Source organism: Artemia franciscana, chromosome 7, assembly GCF_032884065.1.
Source record: "Artemia franciscana chromosome 7, ASM3288406v1, whole genome shotgun sequence".
Taxonomy (NCBI): Eukaryota; Metazoa; Arthropoda; class Branchiopoda; order Anostraca; family Artemiidae; genus Artemia; species Artemia franciscana.
The window spans coordinates 21,987,179-22,007,958 of record NC_088869.1 but is presented as its reverse complement, the minus strand read 5'-3'; the positions used below and the strand labels follow the sequence as shown (position 1 = coordinate 22,007,958).

At 35.7% G+C, this 20,780-nt stretch overlaps 1 protein-coding gene across 1 annotated transcript in view; it reads right to left on the bottom strand.

Moving 5' to 3' along the window:
- The window catches only part of LOC136028991 (pre-mRNA-splicing factor SLU7-like), a 52,228-nt gene that overhangs the window by 28,812 nt on the left and 2,636 nt on the right, over window positions 1-20,780 (bottom strand). The window contains exons 2-5 of the mRNA XM_065706990.1: window positions 17,250-17,438; window positions 16,281-16,392; window positions 8,409-8,590; window positions 4,926-5,149 (exon numbers count right to left, since the gene is read on the bottom strand). Of these exons, the coding sequence (XP_065563062.1) occupies window positions 4,926-5,149; window positions 8,409-8,590; window positions 16,281-16,392; window positions 17,250-17,438 (707 nt within the window). The remainder of the gene's footprint in view (window positions 1-4,925; window positions 5,150-8,408; window positions 8,591-16,280; window positions 16,393-17,249; window positions 17,439-20,780) is intronic.

Genomic DNA, 20,780 nt, shown 5'->3' with positions numbered 1-20,780 from the left:
CATCGATAAAAATCAAACATTAGCAATGCATTGATTCCCAAAGAGACTACACCTTCAAGGAAAGCTAATGGATATTTTTAGTTGCAATTGGGTAGGAATAGGTACGTCTTCGTATCTATCTTAAGTACCAAGGACATCAAAATCAAAACATTTTTTGTCCCTAAGGCCCATTTTAAATCTATTCCTGCCTGAAAATTGCAACTTTCTAATATCTCTCTTTTGGTTGTCTCAAAATCATGCAGTTTTTAGTAACACATCCTCGTCATTATACCGCGTTGAACCTTGAAAATAACTGAACCGAAATAACTATTTTACTCTAAATATCTTTAAGTCTTTGTAAGTCTATTTAACCGTTTAAATCTAACAAGTCAAATAGGTATATTTACCTGTTTGAGCCTAATAAGTCAATACATCGGTAAAAATCAAACATTAGCAATGCGTTGATTCCCAAAGAGACTACACCTTCAAAGGAAAGCTACATCTTCTTAAATTTTCGGTCCTACATGTTTTTACCCTATTTTTTGGCTTATTTTTCACCCCGATTTCTTTTCTTCTTTTTTTAATTTGGCGTCCGCTACTACACGAAAACGCATAGCTGCATACGTTAATTCATTTAAATTAGAAATCTCGATCCCAATTTTTAGAATCAGATTCCATTTTTTGATTAGAAAAAAAAGCAAATGCCCGGAATTGTTTAAAATACCCTAAAAGTCACATTGTACATTGAATGAATTGAATCCAGTTTATCAAAGCATTTTTAGATAATGGCTCAATCTTTAGTTCAGTATTTTAAGTTGATGCAAAACATTACTAGTAATCTTTCCTGACAGCCTCTGCGGAGGCGACCCTCCTCCCTGTGGCTTACGCCCTATTTAGTTTCCTACAGTTTTGTTCAATTTATACTAATCAGTCAACCCCAAAGGGAAAAATACTCCCACTTGGCTTGGGTGTAGTTCTACTTATGTTAATAAGAACTTCTCAAGCCAAATAATTATCAAAATTTTAGCTAGCCCCCATTCCTCCTTCCAAGAAATCCCTTGATCTGCCATTGACTACAGCATGGTCAACATTGATCTTTTTAGTGTACTGTGAACTAATTAAAGGATCCATTAATAGTTGAAGTACGTACATACCATAAAGAAACCACCCAAACATCTAAAGTCTCTCGGAGTATATTAGAGAACAAAAAGACACCATGGAAAGCAAACTTTTGAAAGCAAGAAAATAACGACTTCGAAAGTTAACTTTCCAGAAAACTAAACTTCTTGGGTGATGGGAGTAATTATCTTAGTTGTCAGACTGATTGAGTCAACAATAAAGAATAGGCAACTTTTGTTTCATCCCCTCGTTAGTAACCACAAATCTGTCCACCTACTAATTGAACGATTCAAGGAATGAGAATGCTTATAGGGCGAAAACCTCGTTTTAGCTTCCACGAAAAAATGGCTTTTTATCATCATCTCTTGCTGACACAAGAAAGTCAGAAGGCAAAGTTAACCAAGCCGATAAGCAAAAAATTATAATTAATAGGTCTGTTTTGTCACGTGACCAACTAGACTTAGAATTTTTGTGACTCATTACATTTTAAACTATATTTCAGGAGATTTGACGTCCAAGAGTCTAATTTGATGTTTCTTCTTCCATATAATATTTTTATTTAGAACCATATAATATTCCATATAATATAATTCCATATAATATTTTTATTTCATTTTTAATATTTTATTTTAGAATTTTTTTTTTATTTTAGAATTTTTTATTTTTATTTTATTCAATATATTTATTTTATTTTTATTTTATTTTATTTAGAATATTTTATTTTTATTTTATTTATAATATTTTATTTTAATTGGGAATGATCGGGATCAACTAATTTCAGAAAGAACCACGTCCATCTACTGAAAATATTTTGATACAGCTATTGCAGGACCGCGTCCAAAATATTCAGAAAAAGTTTCATTTTACTGACTTTCACGACAGGAAAATCTGACAAAAAAACTGACTAGATGGACAAAAAACTGAATTGAAAATGTACTTTTTCCCAAAGAAAAAACAAATTCAATATGTCAGAAGACAATAGCTTCTAGCTTAGGTTCAGAAAGATATTTAGCCAAAACTCCAGAAAACTTTACTTAATTTATCTGATTTAATCATCAGCATAGGGCCCAATCCCAATTTTTGCATTCCTTTTTTCTACATTTACTTGCAAAATTATATATAAAAAAACACAAAAAAACTAGTCGATTGATGTTACGAAAAACGACTGTTAGTAATGCTTGTGAAAAACCACTACTTCTTCTTTTATTTCTTCAGAAATCAGAAAAAAAGACATTAAGGGAAGGGCATCAGTCAGAAATGACGAAGAGAAAGGAAGAAATAAGGTTCATCAAACCTGCAATTAACCTTGTGAAGAAAAGACAGAGAAAGTAATCTCAAACACATTTCTTCACCGAAAACACAGAATTTTGGCCTATTTGAAGCAATGGGTTTGCCTAAAAAGAGAAAAATCGGACTCATCCTGACTTGGCCAAATTTCTAGCTTTTTGTAGAAAGTCTGACTTGGTGACAGCCCTGGCAATGACAATGAAGGCAAAGGTTTGATCCTTAGGATGGCACTGATGGAGACCAAACCAAAGCAGAAAGCTTTGCAGCAAAGACGAAATTAAATCGGGACCCTAACACTGTCGACCGTCCTTAATATTGAGGAATGTGAATGATGCTAGTCCCCTCTCTATTCCAGGTATGTCAGGTATGGCCATGATGTTCCCCAAAACTATACACTCATATTTAAAGGATGAAGAGGGAAAAGATCATCCAAAGCCACTGAGGGTGCTCAGGACATCGGCAATTGTCGACGTTTCAATAAACAGGTATTTTTCTACAAAGACAGGTAGCAAGCCTGTCGCCTAACCTTGTAACAGATGGGATTAGACCCCGAACCCGTAATACTAAGCAAAGATTAATCCACCACGCTACCACAGGATACACATTCACATGTAACTTTTCATATTTCAGAGACGGGCCCTGGATAATTCAGTTCTGACTACGTGGCTGTTTGGAGTCAAACTAAAAAATTTGGCCAGGGGTTTCGCAATTCTCTACTACACCCTAAGATTTGAAGAAAGTCTTTTAAAATAGCATTTAAAGCTAAAACACTGTTTCTGACTGGCGGATAAATATGTTAAGCATTTTGTAATTATTACGGCTTGTAATAATTATAGTTATTGAGCTTACTACAATATACCAAATTTGGCTTATTTCAAGTGTTACTATTTATCATATTCTTGATTTGATGATTAATGTACAGGTAATATTTTAATAATTTTTGTTCACATAAATCCATCTTAATTTCACACTATTCCAATATAACCGGATAATAAATAATTTAATGGCTTCATTTCATGCGTTCAACTACTCTCCTTCTTGTAGTGATCACTTCGATTTCAGATTTCAGAGTTCGAACTAGTGTAATAAAATAAGCGTTCTTATTTCGTAGTCAGCCTCCGTTTTATTATCAGTTTTCTCTATACGACGCTTATGTCCTAATTTGTCAAATTCAACTGTCCTAGATCAATCTGATTTAGCTTTGTCACTCATCCTTTATTAAACTTACGAGATTCAACTTTATTAATGCTTTTTATTTTCAGTAATTACGAAATCATGTTTTATTAAACTTTAAGAGAGATGATCATATAAGGCAGAAAATGGCATAGATGTCGTCTATTGTCGGCACCTGTTTCTTAAAAAAATACTTTTACGACTAGACAAATAGCAAGATTTCTAATTCAAGAAATTCCATCGTACCATTAGAGACTATTGTTAGACCGTTGTAGTATAATCAAATGCTACGCTGGTACAGCCCAAAAAGTGTCTTCAGCATCTAAGAATTTTCAGAATGTAAAAAAAAATTCTATATCTATAGATCCCAATAATCACAAATGGAGCTGAACTCATCTACTTCATTTTAACATTGCCCATCAATACTTTACCACCTTTTCCTTATCTCTTTTCTTCTGTAGTTCCCCGAATCGGGCAAAATAAATGACAGGAACTTTAAAATCAAAGTTGCCATTAGAATGAAAAATTGCAGCATGCAAAATCTACAGAGAAAAATTCTTTTTTCTTATTCTGTTCAAGATTTATTATTTTTTTTGCTACGCATGTGACATCTGATTCCTGATATTGCTTGTCAATATGGATCTTCGGTATAAATAAATAAATAAGTAAAACCAAAAAAAAAAACAGGAAAAAGCTTCTTGATAGAAAACCATAAATATATCTGATGAAAACAACATCGTAATGTTATGAAGACATGAAAGAAAATACGGCGCATGCGTTAAAACGAAAATACATAAATTGTCAAACATTATAAGGTATACAGTGCATACTATGAAATATTTGCTCCAATATTTTATTGGATCAGTTATTTTCAGGCCTCCCAATGAAACTTTACCCCTCTCCCCCGAAAAACCTGAAATACGGCACAGTTTCTGTTAGACTAGCCCCCTTATTTTCCAAAAAAAAATTCAATAGCCATGTATTCAATAGAAAATGCAAAGAATACGGCATTAGACTTTACGATTGCTACCGGCGATGCTTATCTCCGTTTCTTGACCCTTCAGCCACGAAGTGCAACGGGGGCTTGGGGGCCAATCATCCTGTGCTTTCGCACACCCTTCCTGTTTACCTTCCACAGATTTCTCCAGGTACCCATTTAGAGCTGGGTCGACTCTGGCTGAGCTTACATGGTCACGCCTCTGACCCCCGTCCCAAACTAAACAATCGGGTACACTAGGATTCGAACCCTCGCCCTCTCAGACAAAGGATCCTGAATACAGCGCACCAACTCACTCGGCCAGGACGGCTCAGTATTCAATAGCACTCAAGATGTAATGCAATTTTAGATGTAAGTTCAGATGACTTACTCTTCGTGACTTCTTCCAGTTGTTTCATAAGGATTCTCTCTCATTGACCTTGTTTTAGGATCATAATATGCGGATTCCGGATCCAAATTTCTTAGATATTTGGCTGTATCTTCTCTAATGCGTAAATTTCTGACAGTAATCCTCTGCTTGGAATCCACTTTAGTTCCGGGCATGTCAACGCTGTCAGCATACTTGTCATCATCTTCATCAGAATCCTCATCTGTCTGTAACACAAACTTAATTAATGCCCAGAAACAGTAAGTTTAAAAAAAAGTTAAAATATGATCAAACCAAGCAATGAAGAGGATAATCCAAAGAGGAATTTCTAAAGCCAGTAAATCGTAGAACCAACTAATTGAATATTTCAGCTCTAAGTCAGGATGTTTTATTGTTGGTTTTAATATTAATTTTCTTGTTTTTATCGTAAGTTTAGAAATTATTTCATATATGAGGGGGTTGTCCCTTCCTCAAACCTCACTCTTTACACTAAAGTCTTAAAAGTTCTTCCGAAACAAATATCATTAGAATTCAACAGCACTTGTGTTTGAATAGTCTTTATTAAAAAATTTTGACAAAAAGTCAAAACTTTAGCGTAAAGAGCAAGGGCTGAGGAAGGAGCAGCCCCCTCATATATGGAATAATTTCTACTCGTTTTAATGTTGCTCCCTACTTCCAGTTGAACAAAATTCTTCATTTTATTTTATTTCTGACCGTCTATCTTGCTAGAAAATTCCCGTAGCCCCCCCCCCCCCACGCCTATAGAATTCCCCCGGAAACTTCCCTCCCCGTGGGAAATCCCCCCCTTACAGAAAATAGCATTAAAAAACCCCGTGTATTTCCCGATAACAAATATTATATATGAACAATGGGCAAATTTCTTAACTTACAGGCCTTTCGCCTGGAACTAAATAGGGGTTCGTGTGATCCCCCAAAAGTATAGTCATCAGAACTTTTAACTATGCCAAATCAAATAGCTATTTCAAAATTGTGATCGGATACCTTTGGGAAATAAAGGGGCATTGGTGGGGGGAGGGCGCTAGTTGCCCTATAGTCATCTTGGTCACTTAAAAAGGACACCAGCACTTTTGATTTCTGACCATCCCTGAGAGAAAAAAATACCACATGATTATTCTTCTTGCAAAGAATGCAAGATTCCATATTTTTTGTAAAAAGGACCTTGAAACCTCTACAACAGGGTTCTCTGATATGTTGAATTTGATGGAGTGAATTTCATTTAGATCACTTGACTTTTTGGGAGTGTTTCTCCATTTTTTTAAATATCGAGCTAATTTTCTCAGGCTCATAACTTTTGATGGGTAACATTAAACTTAATGAACTTAATATATTTGGAATCAGCATAAAAATTCAATTCTTTTGATGTGTCTATTGTTATTGAATTGTTCAGTTTTATAGAGTTTCGGTTACTATTGAGCCGTCTTCATACAGTTTTCGCATTACTACCAAAGAGTATGGGTCACTCATAAGAGTGGGAACTATCGCTACTGTCGATAAAAATAAAAGAAATAAAAAAAAACTATCAAAACGATCTAGGATTTGGCAACACTTGGCATTTTTAACTGTAATAATAAGAATAATTAGTTTAATCAGTGCAATTGGTATAATTAAGATAGTAATATGTCTGGTGTCAGTTTGGGCAGAAAAGCGATGGAAAAGCTTGGGAAAATGCCACGCGTCGCCAGGCACTAGATGACGTTGATAGTTTTTTTTTCTTTCTCGAAACTAGCGCCAGTTTCCACTCTTATAAGTAATCCATACTCTTTGCATTACTCCTTATATTATCATTTTCAGTACCTGAAGTGCAAACAGAAGCCCCCATCACCACCGATTTATCATAAAATCAGTTTTTTTTTTCTCACATAGGATTTGTGTATGATTCCAAAGAAATTATGATTTTTAATGATTCTTCTTCAAAATGGTATATTTTTTTCAGCATTTAATAGAGCTCTTTCCTACTTATTTCAAATGCAGTCAATCTAGCAACGAATAGCTCACGACAATCTGTTATTAGTTGCAACCGAGTCTGTTGAATTTTTGAATTAAAATCAACTTGGTGGAAGTGAATAAAAAACTGAGAGCCATGGCTAAATAGAGTTAAGCCAAGACAGATGGTCTCTGTGATAGACAAAGCTGGTATAATTTTTTCAAAATTAAAAAAAAAAAATATAGGCGATCATACATCCTAGGGCAGAACTAAGGTAGATAGGCATACAGTGTTAGAGCACTGTCAGCACATCGAGTGCTGTCAACTAGAAGCTCAAATTTGTTAGCCACTCTGAATTCCCCATATGTCCCTTATATAGTCAACATCTACCTGTAATTCATCTGTGTCAACATTGCAGGGTATTATTTTTACATTTGCCTGTATTTTCTTGCATACTTTGACTGTTTTTGATTTTAACAAATCCCTCCCCTCCCCCCCCCCCTCTCCATGTCTGATATAAGTTCCTGTGATTGCTCTCATCGACCTTTGTATTCGAAAAGTCCAATGAAGTCTATAAGAAATTTTATGCTATAGCCTACAGAACTAAAAACAATCAAATCACTTGGATTACTAATGTCCTACGCAAATCCTTTAATCATTCAACTTTCTTGTGATTCATTCTATTAATCCAGTGCTTTTTTGCAAAGTCAATAGTTATAATGAATTACGGTGGGATCATTTTAATGCTAAATAAGCCGATCTTGTAAAAACGGAGATCTTTCACAAAAATATTTTAAAAGATTATGCCTTAAAACACACTTCTTAAACGATTTTTTATTAAATCCCCAAATTTGTTGACTACATCATTGGCTAAAATAAAAAGCTCGAAATGCCTACTAGGGTTCTAATAAAATAGGAGAGATGAGAATAGTACTACCCAGGTAGATATTTTGGACAACATTCCGTGTGTATGTTTATGAACTCACTAAAAAGTAGTTCAATGGAAAAACAACCAAACGCGAAGAACTTGCAATAACTCAAAGTTTTTCTTGGTTGAGATTCTTTAATTCTGGAAAGTTTTCATCAAGCACTGATTCTTCTCCAAGGATCGTACACTGCATAGCCGTTCATTTCTGTTGGGTTTTTTTTCGCGAAGTTTCGTACTTCAGGTTTTTACAATTCTTACAATTTGGGTTTTTATTTTTTGTTTTATTTTTTCGCGTTGTTTTTTTTAGCATTCTGTTTTTATTTGCTTTGTCTCGTTCGCGTTTTCATTAAAAAAAAAATATGAGCGTGTTTCCTTTAAACTTTCTCTTATAGCGCTGAAGAAGGAAAGCATCTGCCTTTGCTAAATATTTGTCTTTTTTCATCCAGTATTTCCGTTGGCCTTAGAAAGACCTCATTCTCGATCTTCATTTTCTATTTCCAACCAAGAAAATTTAACTTTCCGACCTAGTTCATTCAGACTTCAAAAAGTTGTCTGAACACTACTTAAATGCAATAAAGAACGTTTAAACTTTAGAACATTCTTTTCAACTTACATCTTCCTGTCCCTTTTCAAGGCGCTCTGCTTTCATAGCTCTTTTTGCCTCTTCCATTTTCTTATGTTCATCAATAACGGCTTGATATTCAGATGGGTCATAAGCATTCCACCTATCTCGCTTCCCTTCAAAATCAAGAGCCAATTCCCCAGGAAGTATTTCATCTGGTGCTATATTACGACCTAAAAATCAGAAAAAAAATATAAATCTGTCTCTGACCACTTTAAGAAAGGGGAAAAGTAAAAAAGTCGCTATAAACAATTCTATAGTGTATTATCACAACTAATCCCAAGTAATTGTACAATTAAAGAGGGAACCTGAATCATGATATTGTTTTCAAGCATAAGAGGGGAGAGCTTTTATGAACAGAAAAAGAAAATCAGTAGATTCAATAGCAGGTTAGTTGCCATCAACAAGTGACTAAAAATAGATCCCACAAGTCCCAATGTCCCATTGGGCATTGCAGCCTAACAAATGGAAACAAATTAGAATCGAAGCAATACAAAAGAGAGCATCATTTTTAAAGTACATCTTAAAGATTATTTTTCAAGTACAAATACCGAAAGCTCTTATGTAAAAATAAAATAAAAAAAAAGAATAAGAAAATAAAGAGCAGAAACCTCTGTTCTTTTATAAACAGAAAATGAAAATCATTAGATTCAATAGCAGGTTAGTTGTCATCAAGAAGTGACTAATAATAGATTCCACAAGTCCACAAATGTAATTTGATAGACGAAGCTTCAATTTCATAGAATTGGACAAGGTTTTTTTTTTCTAAACTAATTTTCAGAGATTTTCTAAGATTTTTGTTAGGTATAGTTTGCAAGGTATGCCATCAACAAGTGACTAATAATAGATCCCACAAGTCTGAAATGTATGTCCCATTGTGCATTGCAGCCTAACAAAGGGAAACAAATATAGAGTCGAAACAATACAGAAGAGAGCATTATTTTTACAGTACATCTTTAGAGTACACAAAAAAATCGAAATGCATGTCCCATTGGGCATTACAGCCTAACAAAAGGGAACAAATATAGAATCGAAGCAATACAAAAGAGAGCATTATTTTTAAAGTACATCTCAAAGATTATTTTTTAAGTACGAATACCGAACGCTCTTCTACTAAAATAAAATAAACAAAGCAAAAAAATAAACAGTTAAGTCACCCTGCATGACATACGTGAGATCTTCTGCCAGATTGTTTTACCACTTTTAAATCTATACGATTTCGTATTTTTTTTTTTTTTTACTTTTGAGGATTGATTTATATTTTTGATCTTTGACGAATTACATGCTTTTGATTTATGCGTGACTTATTTTTTTATATTTTTTGCGGTTTCTTTTTCATTTTGGTTTCAGTTTTCGACCTATTAAGTTATCACGTATCTTAGACAGGTTAAGATCCGATTCATGAAGATCCGATCACTCCTTCGTAAGTTAAAAATACGTCATTTTTTCTAATTTTTCAGAATTACCCCCCCCCCAATAGAGCAGATCCGTTCCAATTATGTCAATCACGTATCTAAGACTTCTGCTTATTTTTCCCAACAAGTTTCATCCCGATCCCTCCAATCTAAGGGTTTTCCATGATTTTAGGTCTCCCCCCAAATTCCCGCCTATGTCACCAGATCCGGTCGGGATTTATAATAAGAGCTTTGAGACACGATATCCTTCTAAATGTCAAATTTCATTGAGATCCAACCACCCGTTCGTAAGTTAAAAATACCTCATTTTTTCTAATATTTCAGTATTAACCCACCCCCCTCCCCAACTACCCCAAAGAGAGCGGATCCGTTCCGGTTATGTCAATCATGTATCTAGGACTTGTGCTTATTTTTCCCACCAAGTTTCATTTCGATCCCTCCACTCTAAGTTTTTTCCAAGATTTTAGGATTCCCCCTCCCAATTTCCCCCCCCCCTAATGTCACCAGATCCAGTCAGGATTTAAAATAACAGCTAGGAGACACGAAATCCTTCCAAACATCAATTTTCATTAAGATCTGATCAACCGTTCGTAAGTTAAAAATACTTCATTTTTTCTATTTTTTCCGAATTAACCGGCCCCCACTCCCCCCCCCCCCAGATGGTCAAATCGGGAAAACGACTATTTCTAATTTAATCTGGTCCGGTCCCTGATAAGCCTGCCAAATTTCATCGTCCTAGCTTACCTGGAAGTGCCAACCGGTAGCAAAGTAGCAAAACCGGGACCGACAGACCGACAGAATTTGCGATTGCTATATGTCACTTCGTTAATACCAAGTGCCATAAAAATTGATTCGAGCTCTGATCGCTCACGATTTAGGATTTGTAAACAGCACGAAACAGAAATAGACAAAAAATATCAAAGCTCACTTTCAAGACCAGGGTCAAAACTCAGACCTGAAGATTATATTATCTCCTGCCAACGAAGATGATGAACCGGGACCTTGTCTCCAGTGTGATTAGTTCTAGGAAATGATCAGGACTGTTTTATCACATAAACTTTACCTACGGTTAATATGAACCATTTCACTTTCATCCACGAAAACCAAGGGGGTGGAGGGGGAGCAAAATAGATTTTTAAATATCTAGGTGGGGGAGAATTGTCATTTTGTGACCCCAATTTTTCAAAGAAAATACAAAAGAAAGGCATTGTTCAATGAAAATGCCTAAAAAATGTACATTTCAAAATTCAAGAGGGGCAAAAACGTCTAGGGGAGCATAGACATAAAAAGGGTGCACAGAACAAAAGTGAAGTAGGAGTTATGGGTAAGACAGCTAAGGCAGTTCTAAAATGCCTTCTGATTGGATAACAGGTCGGCAGATAGTTTTAGCAGAAACTGGTGGTTAAAACACTAAGCCAAAGGGAAAATCTGTACTGACGTTGACAGTGTTGTATAGCTACTTATCTTTGGAAGGAGATAGAATCACAGGTGAAAGGTAATGTTCGAGCGAAGAAGGCGACAGTATGAGAAAGAATCAAGCAATCAGACGGCCAGAGAATTAAGGAACCGCTGTCCCCTGATGAATTACTTCAATATTATACTAATAGGCAAAATTTGTATATAGTTTTAGGGAATGGATGGTGGGAATTTGATTATATTTTTTGGTTTAAGATATGAATTGACATTGATTTGTTTAAAAAGGAGCTTCAATGTCAATCAGCTATCAGATGAGTCATTGATTTAATTTTGCAAAAAAATAGATCGTTTCGATTACTTCTTCCTATTTATTATTTTTGCTGATTTTTGTTTCTTGCAATTCAATTTTTCCCTTCAATTCCTGTGCATTCAGTATGTCAGTCAAATTTGAAGGTTTACTCACGACAATAATTATTGGCGTCGATTTTCTATATTTTGAGTATTTTTCAGATTTTTCTGGGATGTTTTTGTTCACTTTTATAGCCTAGTTGATTTTTCTTCTTTTTTGGAGCAGTTAGACAACGTGGTGTAAATATTAATGAATTAAATTATTTAAAAAAACGGAAATTTCACTGTGAATTTAGGATATTTCTGAATTAATTGTGAGGAAGAGAATTTAAGATAAATAGGGGGATTTAGGCACAAAAAAAAAAGATCCGTTACATAATTTTGGCGCTTCCAAAGAAGGGATGCCCTATGATATAAGGGAATCGACCAAAACGCTCGGGTAAATAACGATAATTAGTAAATAATTTGAGTAATAATTAGTAAATAATATGATAATGGTAATGAGTTACAGGAAATATTTTCCATTGAAAACAATTACCATTTAACCTAGAATTAAATCCTTTTAGTTTTTACTACCCAATATCAAGGATTGACTGATATAGTAAAGTTTAAGTCTTTTTATTTCCTTTTTTCTGCACATGTAGGTGATTGTAAATGCAGTTATTAGCTTTGCAATTTAAAGACACAAACATAAGAAAAAACTTTTTAAGGTTCATTACATATTTAGATTATTTTCCTACTGATTTTAATTTTTACCACCAATCCCTATCATTGTTCCTTCATACAGATTTGCGTCCTTCTTTTTGCAGTTAGGTTTTTCATTGTGTTAGTTCTTTTTTTACGAGAAATGGAAATCCGGCAATATTTTCTTGTGAGACATATTTTAAAAACATAATTTTACTTTATCTCTTGAGTGAAATCAGCTTGAAATGAGAATCTGGATAATACGATTTATTTTATTTCATGTATCATGAATTTCATTGAAAATAAGTAATACATTTTTCGTGAGGGAGTATGTGAAGTAGGGAAAGATAATATTCCGCCCCGCACAAGCATCTTTAGACAAAATATTATAACTACTTTTACCAAAAAAGGAGAAAAAATAAGCAATAAATCTTATTTTGTGTGTATATTGAATAATTGTATGGTAATGTTTCCAAACGAAAATTTTTTCAGGTATATTAAATCTCTTTCAGTCAACCGCTCTATGAAAGCCAAAATATTACTATGACAATTTTCCCCTGTTCCTCTTTTTCTTTTATTTGTGAAACTACAGATTTATTAGCAGAAAAGACTAAGAAAAAAACAAAGACCTTCACATAAAAGCATATTAGCTCCGCCTGTAAAGAACCAGGTTCTCCAGGGCCTTGGGAAACAGCCTGTCCTAAGCCAGGAAATAAGAAGGAGGGTTGGACGATGGGCTTCTCACCTATCCCTATAAAAACGATGATTTTCGAGTCGACAATGGATAGTCTCAGATCTGATTATACTTCATAATCCGCTCCAGGACACGTTTTCTGACAACGAAACAACTCTTTTGCCTTGAGTTTTGGAATGTAAGGAATATTCTCCCTAATACGCATCCTGGCCGCATAGAGGGTGAAATTAAGACCTTCCGCTCATATAACGTTGACATAGACTTTATCGGAAGCCAGACTCATAGGTTTTAGGATCTGCTAAGAAATCGATGCTTGAGTTCATGCCGAAAAATGAAAGAATCCTATAATCTCGTTTTTAAACTGACAGTCAAAAATGACTGTCATAGCTGCTTATGCCCCAACAAATGAGGCTAAAGATTCATCAGAAGATACGTTCTATTTTAAATTAAACGATCTTGTCAACTCGATACCTGAACATTATATTCTCGTTTTATTTGGTGATTTTAATGTCAAAGTTGGGATGACTGTTATTGTGCACCACAAGTGATTGGCCAGCATCGTCTTGGTTTACTAAATGTTAATGTAGTGCGTCTAACTGACCTTTGCACTAGTAATAGCCTAATTGCTGGTGGATCTTGGTTCCCGCATCGTGATACACACAATTATACATGGATATAGCCTGATGGGACTACACGGAGACAGAGCGGTCACGTTCTTATCAGAAAGCGGCATAGACACTGTCTAGAAGATCTCGAACTTTTCGTGGGGCCAATTCGTACTCTCATCATCAACTAGTGATTGCTAATTGTAAATTAAAGCTAAAGACTGTTCCCAACTGCAAAAAGACTATGGAAGTGTTTGATGTTCAAAAGCTCCATGATAAAAAAAAATAAGGCAAGCTTATTATGCTGCCCTATTTAATAAGTTTGAAAGTCTAACATGCGATGAAAGAGTTGTCTCAGCTGACAAGAAGTCAAACATACTTTTGGATCCTATAAGAGGAGTCGTGGAAGAGTCAGCTGGTTACACGGAAAGAAAGAGGGAGCAGTGGACTAGTAATGGCTCCTGGAAACTCATGCAAGAGGAGAAACAAATTAATATCCAGCAGGAATGCTACGATAGTAATGTGACCCCTCACTATAAAGACCAACTAAAGCCCTAATATAAACAAACCCAAAAAGCTGAAAAGTGGTCTACAGGGAACCACAGACGTTGCATCTTGGAAACAAAGGGAGCCAAAGCTGAAGCAGTTGCCAGCAAAAGCTAGAATAGAAGAGTGTACCGAATCAGAAGGGAGATTTCTGGTAAATTTTGAAAAGAGCCTTTGTCTGGATTACCACTCTTTGAACTGGATATTAGCCTTGAACCCATTAGTTTACTGGAAGTCGAAATCGATTTACGAAACCTGAAGAATGGCAAAGCTGCTTGAGTTGACGGTCTACAGCCTGAATCATTAAAATACGGCGTCGCGATCTTAGCGAATTCTCTAATACGAAATTTTAAACCAGATTTGGGAAACTAAGAGTGTCCCCAATGACTCAGAAAAGGGGTCATTATTAAACTTTTTAAGAAAGGTCGAACCGTTGATTGCTATAATTGGCGAGGTGTCACCTTACAGTCCATAAGAAGCAAAGTCTTTTGCCACATACTCTTAAATCATATTCAGTCGAGAATTGACAAGATTTTGAGAGATGAACAACCTGGCTTTCAACCAAACACTTGTGCTGATCTAATATTCAGTTTAAGGATGTTAATTGAAGAATCAAATGAATGGCAGACTGAAATAATAATAGCATTTATTGACTTTCTAATGGCTTTTGATTCCGTACATATACAATCTTTATGGAGAATATTGCGACACCATGGGTTTCCTGACAAGATTATTAGTATAATTGTTGCTTTACATAACGACCAGCTTGCGCTGGACGAACCAACGATGAAAACCTGACTGAATTGAAAGATCCACTCCGATGTACGAAAAGGTTGCATCCTCTCTCCTGTGCTCTTCACGATCCTCATTGACTACATACCCCAGACATGTCATTTTATTTGAGGGATACAGTTGAATGAGAGCCACTCTATCTTCAATGGTGATCTTGCTGAGGATATTGCACTCCTTTCTCATATAAGGAAAGACTTACAGCAGAACATCACAGAGTTTGCAAAAAAAAAAAGCCGAACGAGTAGGATTGGCAATCAGTAACCAAATAACAACGGTCATACGCAAGAATATTAATTCAAAACTGGTCTGACCACTAATGGTCCGTTCTGATGATATAGAGGAGGTAGCAGAATTTAAGTATCTTGGGGATCATCACGGATTGCATGTGAAGGCAACACTTTTACCAAACTAGGTAAGGTCTGGAAAACTCTCTAAAGGTCGAACTCCAACTCCTAAATAACAATGTTTTCTTTGTGCTATTGTATGGATACAAGACAAGGGCATTGACAAACCAACTTGAAGGACGACTTGAATTGCCTCTGGCGCTTTCTGGGCATCCAGTGGTCAGATAGGGTTACGAACACCTTCATAGGTGAAAAAGCAAAGCAACCATTGATAGTTGAGAGAATTCGAAACAGTAAATGGCGGTATTAGAGCTACATGGTCCTTCACGATGTTTGTTGTTGTGCCCCCCCTTATTAGAAGACGAGGATGGCAAAAGCGTCGCTTGGCTGATGCCTAGAGAGGGAGGCTACATTGTTGGGTACATCTTTGCTCCGCCTGTGACCGCAAGCTCTTCAGAAGTCATCAAGGAGATGCATCGTTGTCGCCTTATGCCCCAACTGGCTTGGGAAGAACTAATCTAATGAAAAAAAAATTCTTACAGTAGGAAGAGAGAGCGATGAGATGCATTATAGAACCAGAGATATATGTCTTTTATGAAATATTTTCTATAGATAATTGGTTTGTAATTTTTATCCCTTAGCATCAGAATTAGGAAGGGATTTAAATACACAGTCTTGGCGAGAGGATATATACTTGTCCTGTGGTGCCACAGTGTGTTTGACCTGAGCTTGGTATAGTAGGACCCAGAAACCGAACCCGGGTGTAACAACACACTGCAGGGCCAACACAAGGGCCTTAGTAGTCAAGAAGCGTCGTTAATTCGACACAGATATAGACTGCGTCTAGGCTATATCTTATTAATTAAGAATAATCACATACACTGATAATGCTCAAATGTTTGGCCTTATTGTCCCCTCTAGCTTAAAATTTCGGTCCTACTGATCAGATACCGAAACTTATTCCTTTCAGAGAACTATAAATTCCTTTCAGATGTACCAAAAATTAAATTATGACATACCAGTAAACTTAGCACCATTAATCCTTGGCCTTTCAAGACAATTCTTCTTTGTGTGCCCCATAGCCCCACAATTCTCACATGCTCCTTTTCGATACTTAGTGGCAATCTTTGTCTGCAAAAATCAAAAATTTAAATAGTAATAAACCCTCCAATCTTTATTACAACCAAAAAGACATTTTTTTTCTTCACTACATGGAATGAATTTAATTTTAATGATATCCCTTCCCTATCCCCTTAGTATAATCTCAGAATTAAGAGAAAGTGAAGAAGAGAGAGGGGGGATATAGGAGGGAGAGGAGGAGAAAAAGGGAGAAACAGGATGTATATGAAAGAGCAAGAGGGAGAGAGAGACAGTAAGAGACAACTAGGCTAACTTGGTACCTGTACAAAGCCAACAATCTGACCACCTAGTACTGTGGTTTACTAAACGACATAAGGAAATAGAAAATTTTAGCTGCAACTACATTAGATGTATCATTGCACAAATATATCTACAACTCCTTTACTCTTTTAAAAAATTCCTCAGGTTTTTTGAATAATTTGCTGCCCAACAGAAAAAAAAACAGTGCATGTCAAGTAGCAAACAGTACAGAATGTTACTTTCTAAGACAAAACATACGTTTTTTTTTGCTTTGAGTGGCTTTGGTGCCACTGCTCCCCTCCCCTCCCCTGCAGAGTGCACTATCTACATCCTCTTATATGCCTTAAATATTTTAAAAGAAAGCCACATTGCAGTAAAGGGTCACCTTTCTTTTTTCATAGTGCCCTTTAATGGTACACTTGTTTACTATTCACTTGGGAAAATACTGACACAACTTCCATTTTATTTAATTGAAAGTCTCCAATTTAGTCCTTTTAATTCCCAGAAATAGCAATTTCTCCTTATTACCCTCCTAATCAAAGTGTGAGTTCATATGCTTATATAATAAAGAAGGTAATTTTAAATCAATAAAAACAAATTGAGCTTACAGTATCAATTCCTTTAACATACCACTCGCCAACACGAGCCACTTGTTTTTGTTTCTCTGACTGAACTCTCTGATGTTTGAGGGTAGCTCCTTTGGCTCCAAAGTACCATGGTGCAGTAGATATGTACTGTGGAATATGAGGATTAATGTCTCTGCCACTCTCATCTACTGCTGCTGGGGCTGTTCCAGCCTAGAAAAAAAATAAATAATAATGAGTGCCCATCCTCTAAACTTGGCAGATGAAAAAAACAGCTTGAAAATCAGTATTTTGAAACGTTTTGGAGGAGATAAGAAGAAAATTGTAAATACTTGTTAAACAGCTTTGATGGCAGTTTGGATTTCCCCTTTGCTTGGAAAAAAGACAACATATCATACACTAGTAGTTTACAATTGTTTTTAGTCCCCCATATTTTTTTTTTAATTGTCTTAATTCATTCTCTCATTGTTTTTCTGCAATGAGTTTCTTCTGCATTCAACGTTTTTCTGCAGTCAACTGCAGAATTAGACAATCAGTTAGTCAAATCCTGTAGTAAAAGATATTATGAAGCTTCTAAAGAGAGACCTCATGTTGGTCTTTCTTTAAGTAACTTAGTAAAGGGCTTGTTTTGGGGTTGGTCAACATATTTATATGTCAGTAACATGTCATAGTGTCCACATTTGAAAGTCAAAGATGATAGTTTTAGGGCAGATAATTTTTTACATTATGGTTTCTCACTAAGTCCAGAGATGCTCTTTTGTAAAAAGGACCAACAACGCAAGTTCCAAAGTCAAAACTGGTCTTGCAATTGTCTTATACAGCTTCAAGAAGAATCTATGTGATTGGCTAGTAATTGTCCTTTTAATAGGCTCAGTTTCAAGCATATATTTACTCTGGAGACAGTTTGTGCAGAGCATTTGTGGAACTATAGAAGATTATCTATAGTGACTCCCTGGTGTTTACAACTGGTGCAAATTGCCAGGGAATGGGTATAATATCTCCCTATCATATTCATAGTATATTGGTGCAGAGGATTATTGTGACCAAAATGAATAATGAAACAACCTGATATATCAAACAACAGAAGCCATCTGTCTACCTATGCTTGTATTGTATTGATGATTGGTCAGGCACACTAAATAGTTTTGAATCATCTGCATAAAGGATTAAGTGGTTTCTGACTTCAGGTATCACTTCATTAATATAAAGAGGAAACAACATGGGTCTAAGAACAGTTCCCTGGAAAACATCACTTAGGACTTTACAGGGCTACAAGTATTAACAAGTTCATTGGGGTTACAAAGGTAAAGATAAATTTCTTCCAATTGATAACACAGAAGCCTTTTTTATCAAAGAAGAATGATGCCATTATGAAATTCAAGACAACAATGAAATATGTGGTTTTAGTATATAGTTAGACCTAGCCTACTGAAAAGAAAACACTTTAAAATTCTGAAAAAAAAAGTTTTTAAAATTTGTAATTTCTTTTTTTTTTCAAATCCTGTGACCTACTTACAATTCAACATTTTGATCGTAAATCTTACCTTAAATAGTCCAATAGAAGATCAAATAAAGCACAGAGCTCTAGTTGAGGAGTTGAAACAAAGAAAAGCTTATGGAAAGAGACAGATTTCATAATTTGTAAAGGTACCATCATTAAAGAAAAAACTTGCCAGTTGGAGCAATCTCCCCAACTGTCAAACAGTAATCATAATCTTGTTTCCCTGTCTGATGTTGACACTTCTCTTGTTTCTTCTGTAGCAACTAGTTCACCTGTTGTTTCTTCTTTGTTGTTTCATAGTGCTGTATCCAACAGTCTTACCAAACCTTTGGTTCCTGCTTACTGTAGTCCTGCATCCTCTCAGATTCCTGCCTCACAAGAAATGTGGTTGCTTAGCTCCAATGATGATAGCCTCCCTAATAAGCTTTCTGAACTTTCCTTTCATATGATGTCAGAAGAAATTGATGTTGCAGCAATTACAGAAGTTTCACCAAAAAACACCTTGTCAGTCTTATCTCCCAATGAAATCAAAATCAATAATTACCAACTCTTTTCTAAGCTGAATTCCCCACTTTGTCAAAGAGGAGTGTGCTCATACATAAGAGATGAACTAAAGGTTAATCTTATTCAATTTAATTCTCAGACTACTGATGGCATTGAGTCTGTGTGGATAAAAAAAACACAATCCAACAATCTCAATTGTATTGGGTGTTGTTTACAGAAGCCCCAGTGCTCCCTGTGTTTTGGACTCTATTTTGCCAACTATGATCTTGTCCTTTTGGGCTGAAATCTAATGGATTGATGGATCTGGTTTTTGTAATAGATTCTTCTTTTTTGTCTACCTTCTTTGAAAATTCCCTCTGTCAAACAATCCCACATCCAACTTGTTTTAGGGTTGGTCAAGTTGCCAACACTCTTGAACTTTTAATCTCAGGAACCCTAACCTTCTTATTAATGCAGAAGGCTTCAATGTTTATTATGGATAAGTAGAAACCCAGGTCACCTAGAATAGAAAGAGATCAGAATATTAAATTCTCCCTCTTTTCCAAACCAGTGACCTGGTACAAGATAGTAAACCATACCACATTTGAAATACCAGCATGTGAAATACTGGGTGGTGATTATGACTTAGTGGCTGTGGATGGTTTTAATCTGGTGTTTTGTGGGATGGGGTAAGGGCTATTCCAAGTAGACTTGGCAATGCTGTTGATGTCTCTTTATATTGGGTAATCTCTGACCTGGTGATGGATGCTAGTGACATAGTATCTTTATGTGGCATCTGCTTCTTCTGTAGATTGCCCCTTCATCATCTTGACTATGTAGGACCTCAGATTTATGTTGGCTCTTTTGATGATGCCAGTTTTCCATAGTTTACAGTGGATTTGTGTCTGGACTGGTTGTCCAATTTGTAGTGGCATCAGCTCTTTTGAGTGTCAGTCATGATACTTGATCTGGCATGACTGCTGTTTAATCTGATTTCTTTGAACTAGATTGTGGTGGAGGATCTTTGGTACAAGTAGTTCTTTTGTGCATGGAACTATTGCTCTTAGGTTTCTGCTCATTACCAATTGGGATGGGGAGGCTAATCTGTCAACAAGGGTGTTCCTATATTCTAGTAATGCTAACTCAAAGTTGTTTCCAGCCATATTGGTTTTGCTAAGTATATCCTTGGCCAATCTGTTTGACTGAGGGAAATTTGGTGATGATGTTGTTTGTGATATTTCCTATTCTAATATAAGTTTTTGAAAGAGTGATGAGGTGAATTTTGTGCCATTGTTGGTAATGAGTACATGGGGAATCCTGAAACATGCTAAGTGTCTCTTCAGGCAGTGTATGACTTGATGTGCATATGCATTTGCATCCCAATCAGACAACTTCAAAAAAACAACTGTAATAGTCAATGGTAACAAGGTGATATTCTCTGTTTTTTTTAGAAGATGTCACACCTGATTTTTTCCCATGGCAAGTGAGGGATGTCATGTGGCATCAAGGGTTCTTTCTGGTTTGAATTTTGGTATCTGTGTAACCACACCTGTTGATAATAGCAACCATGT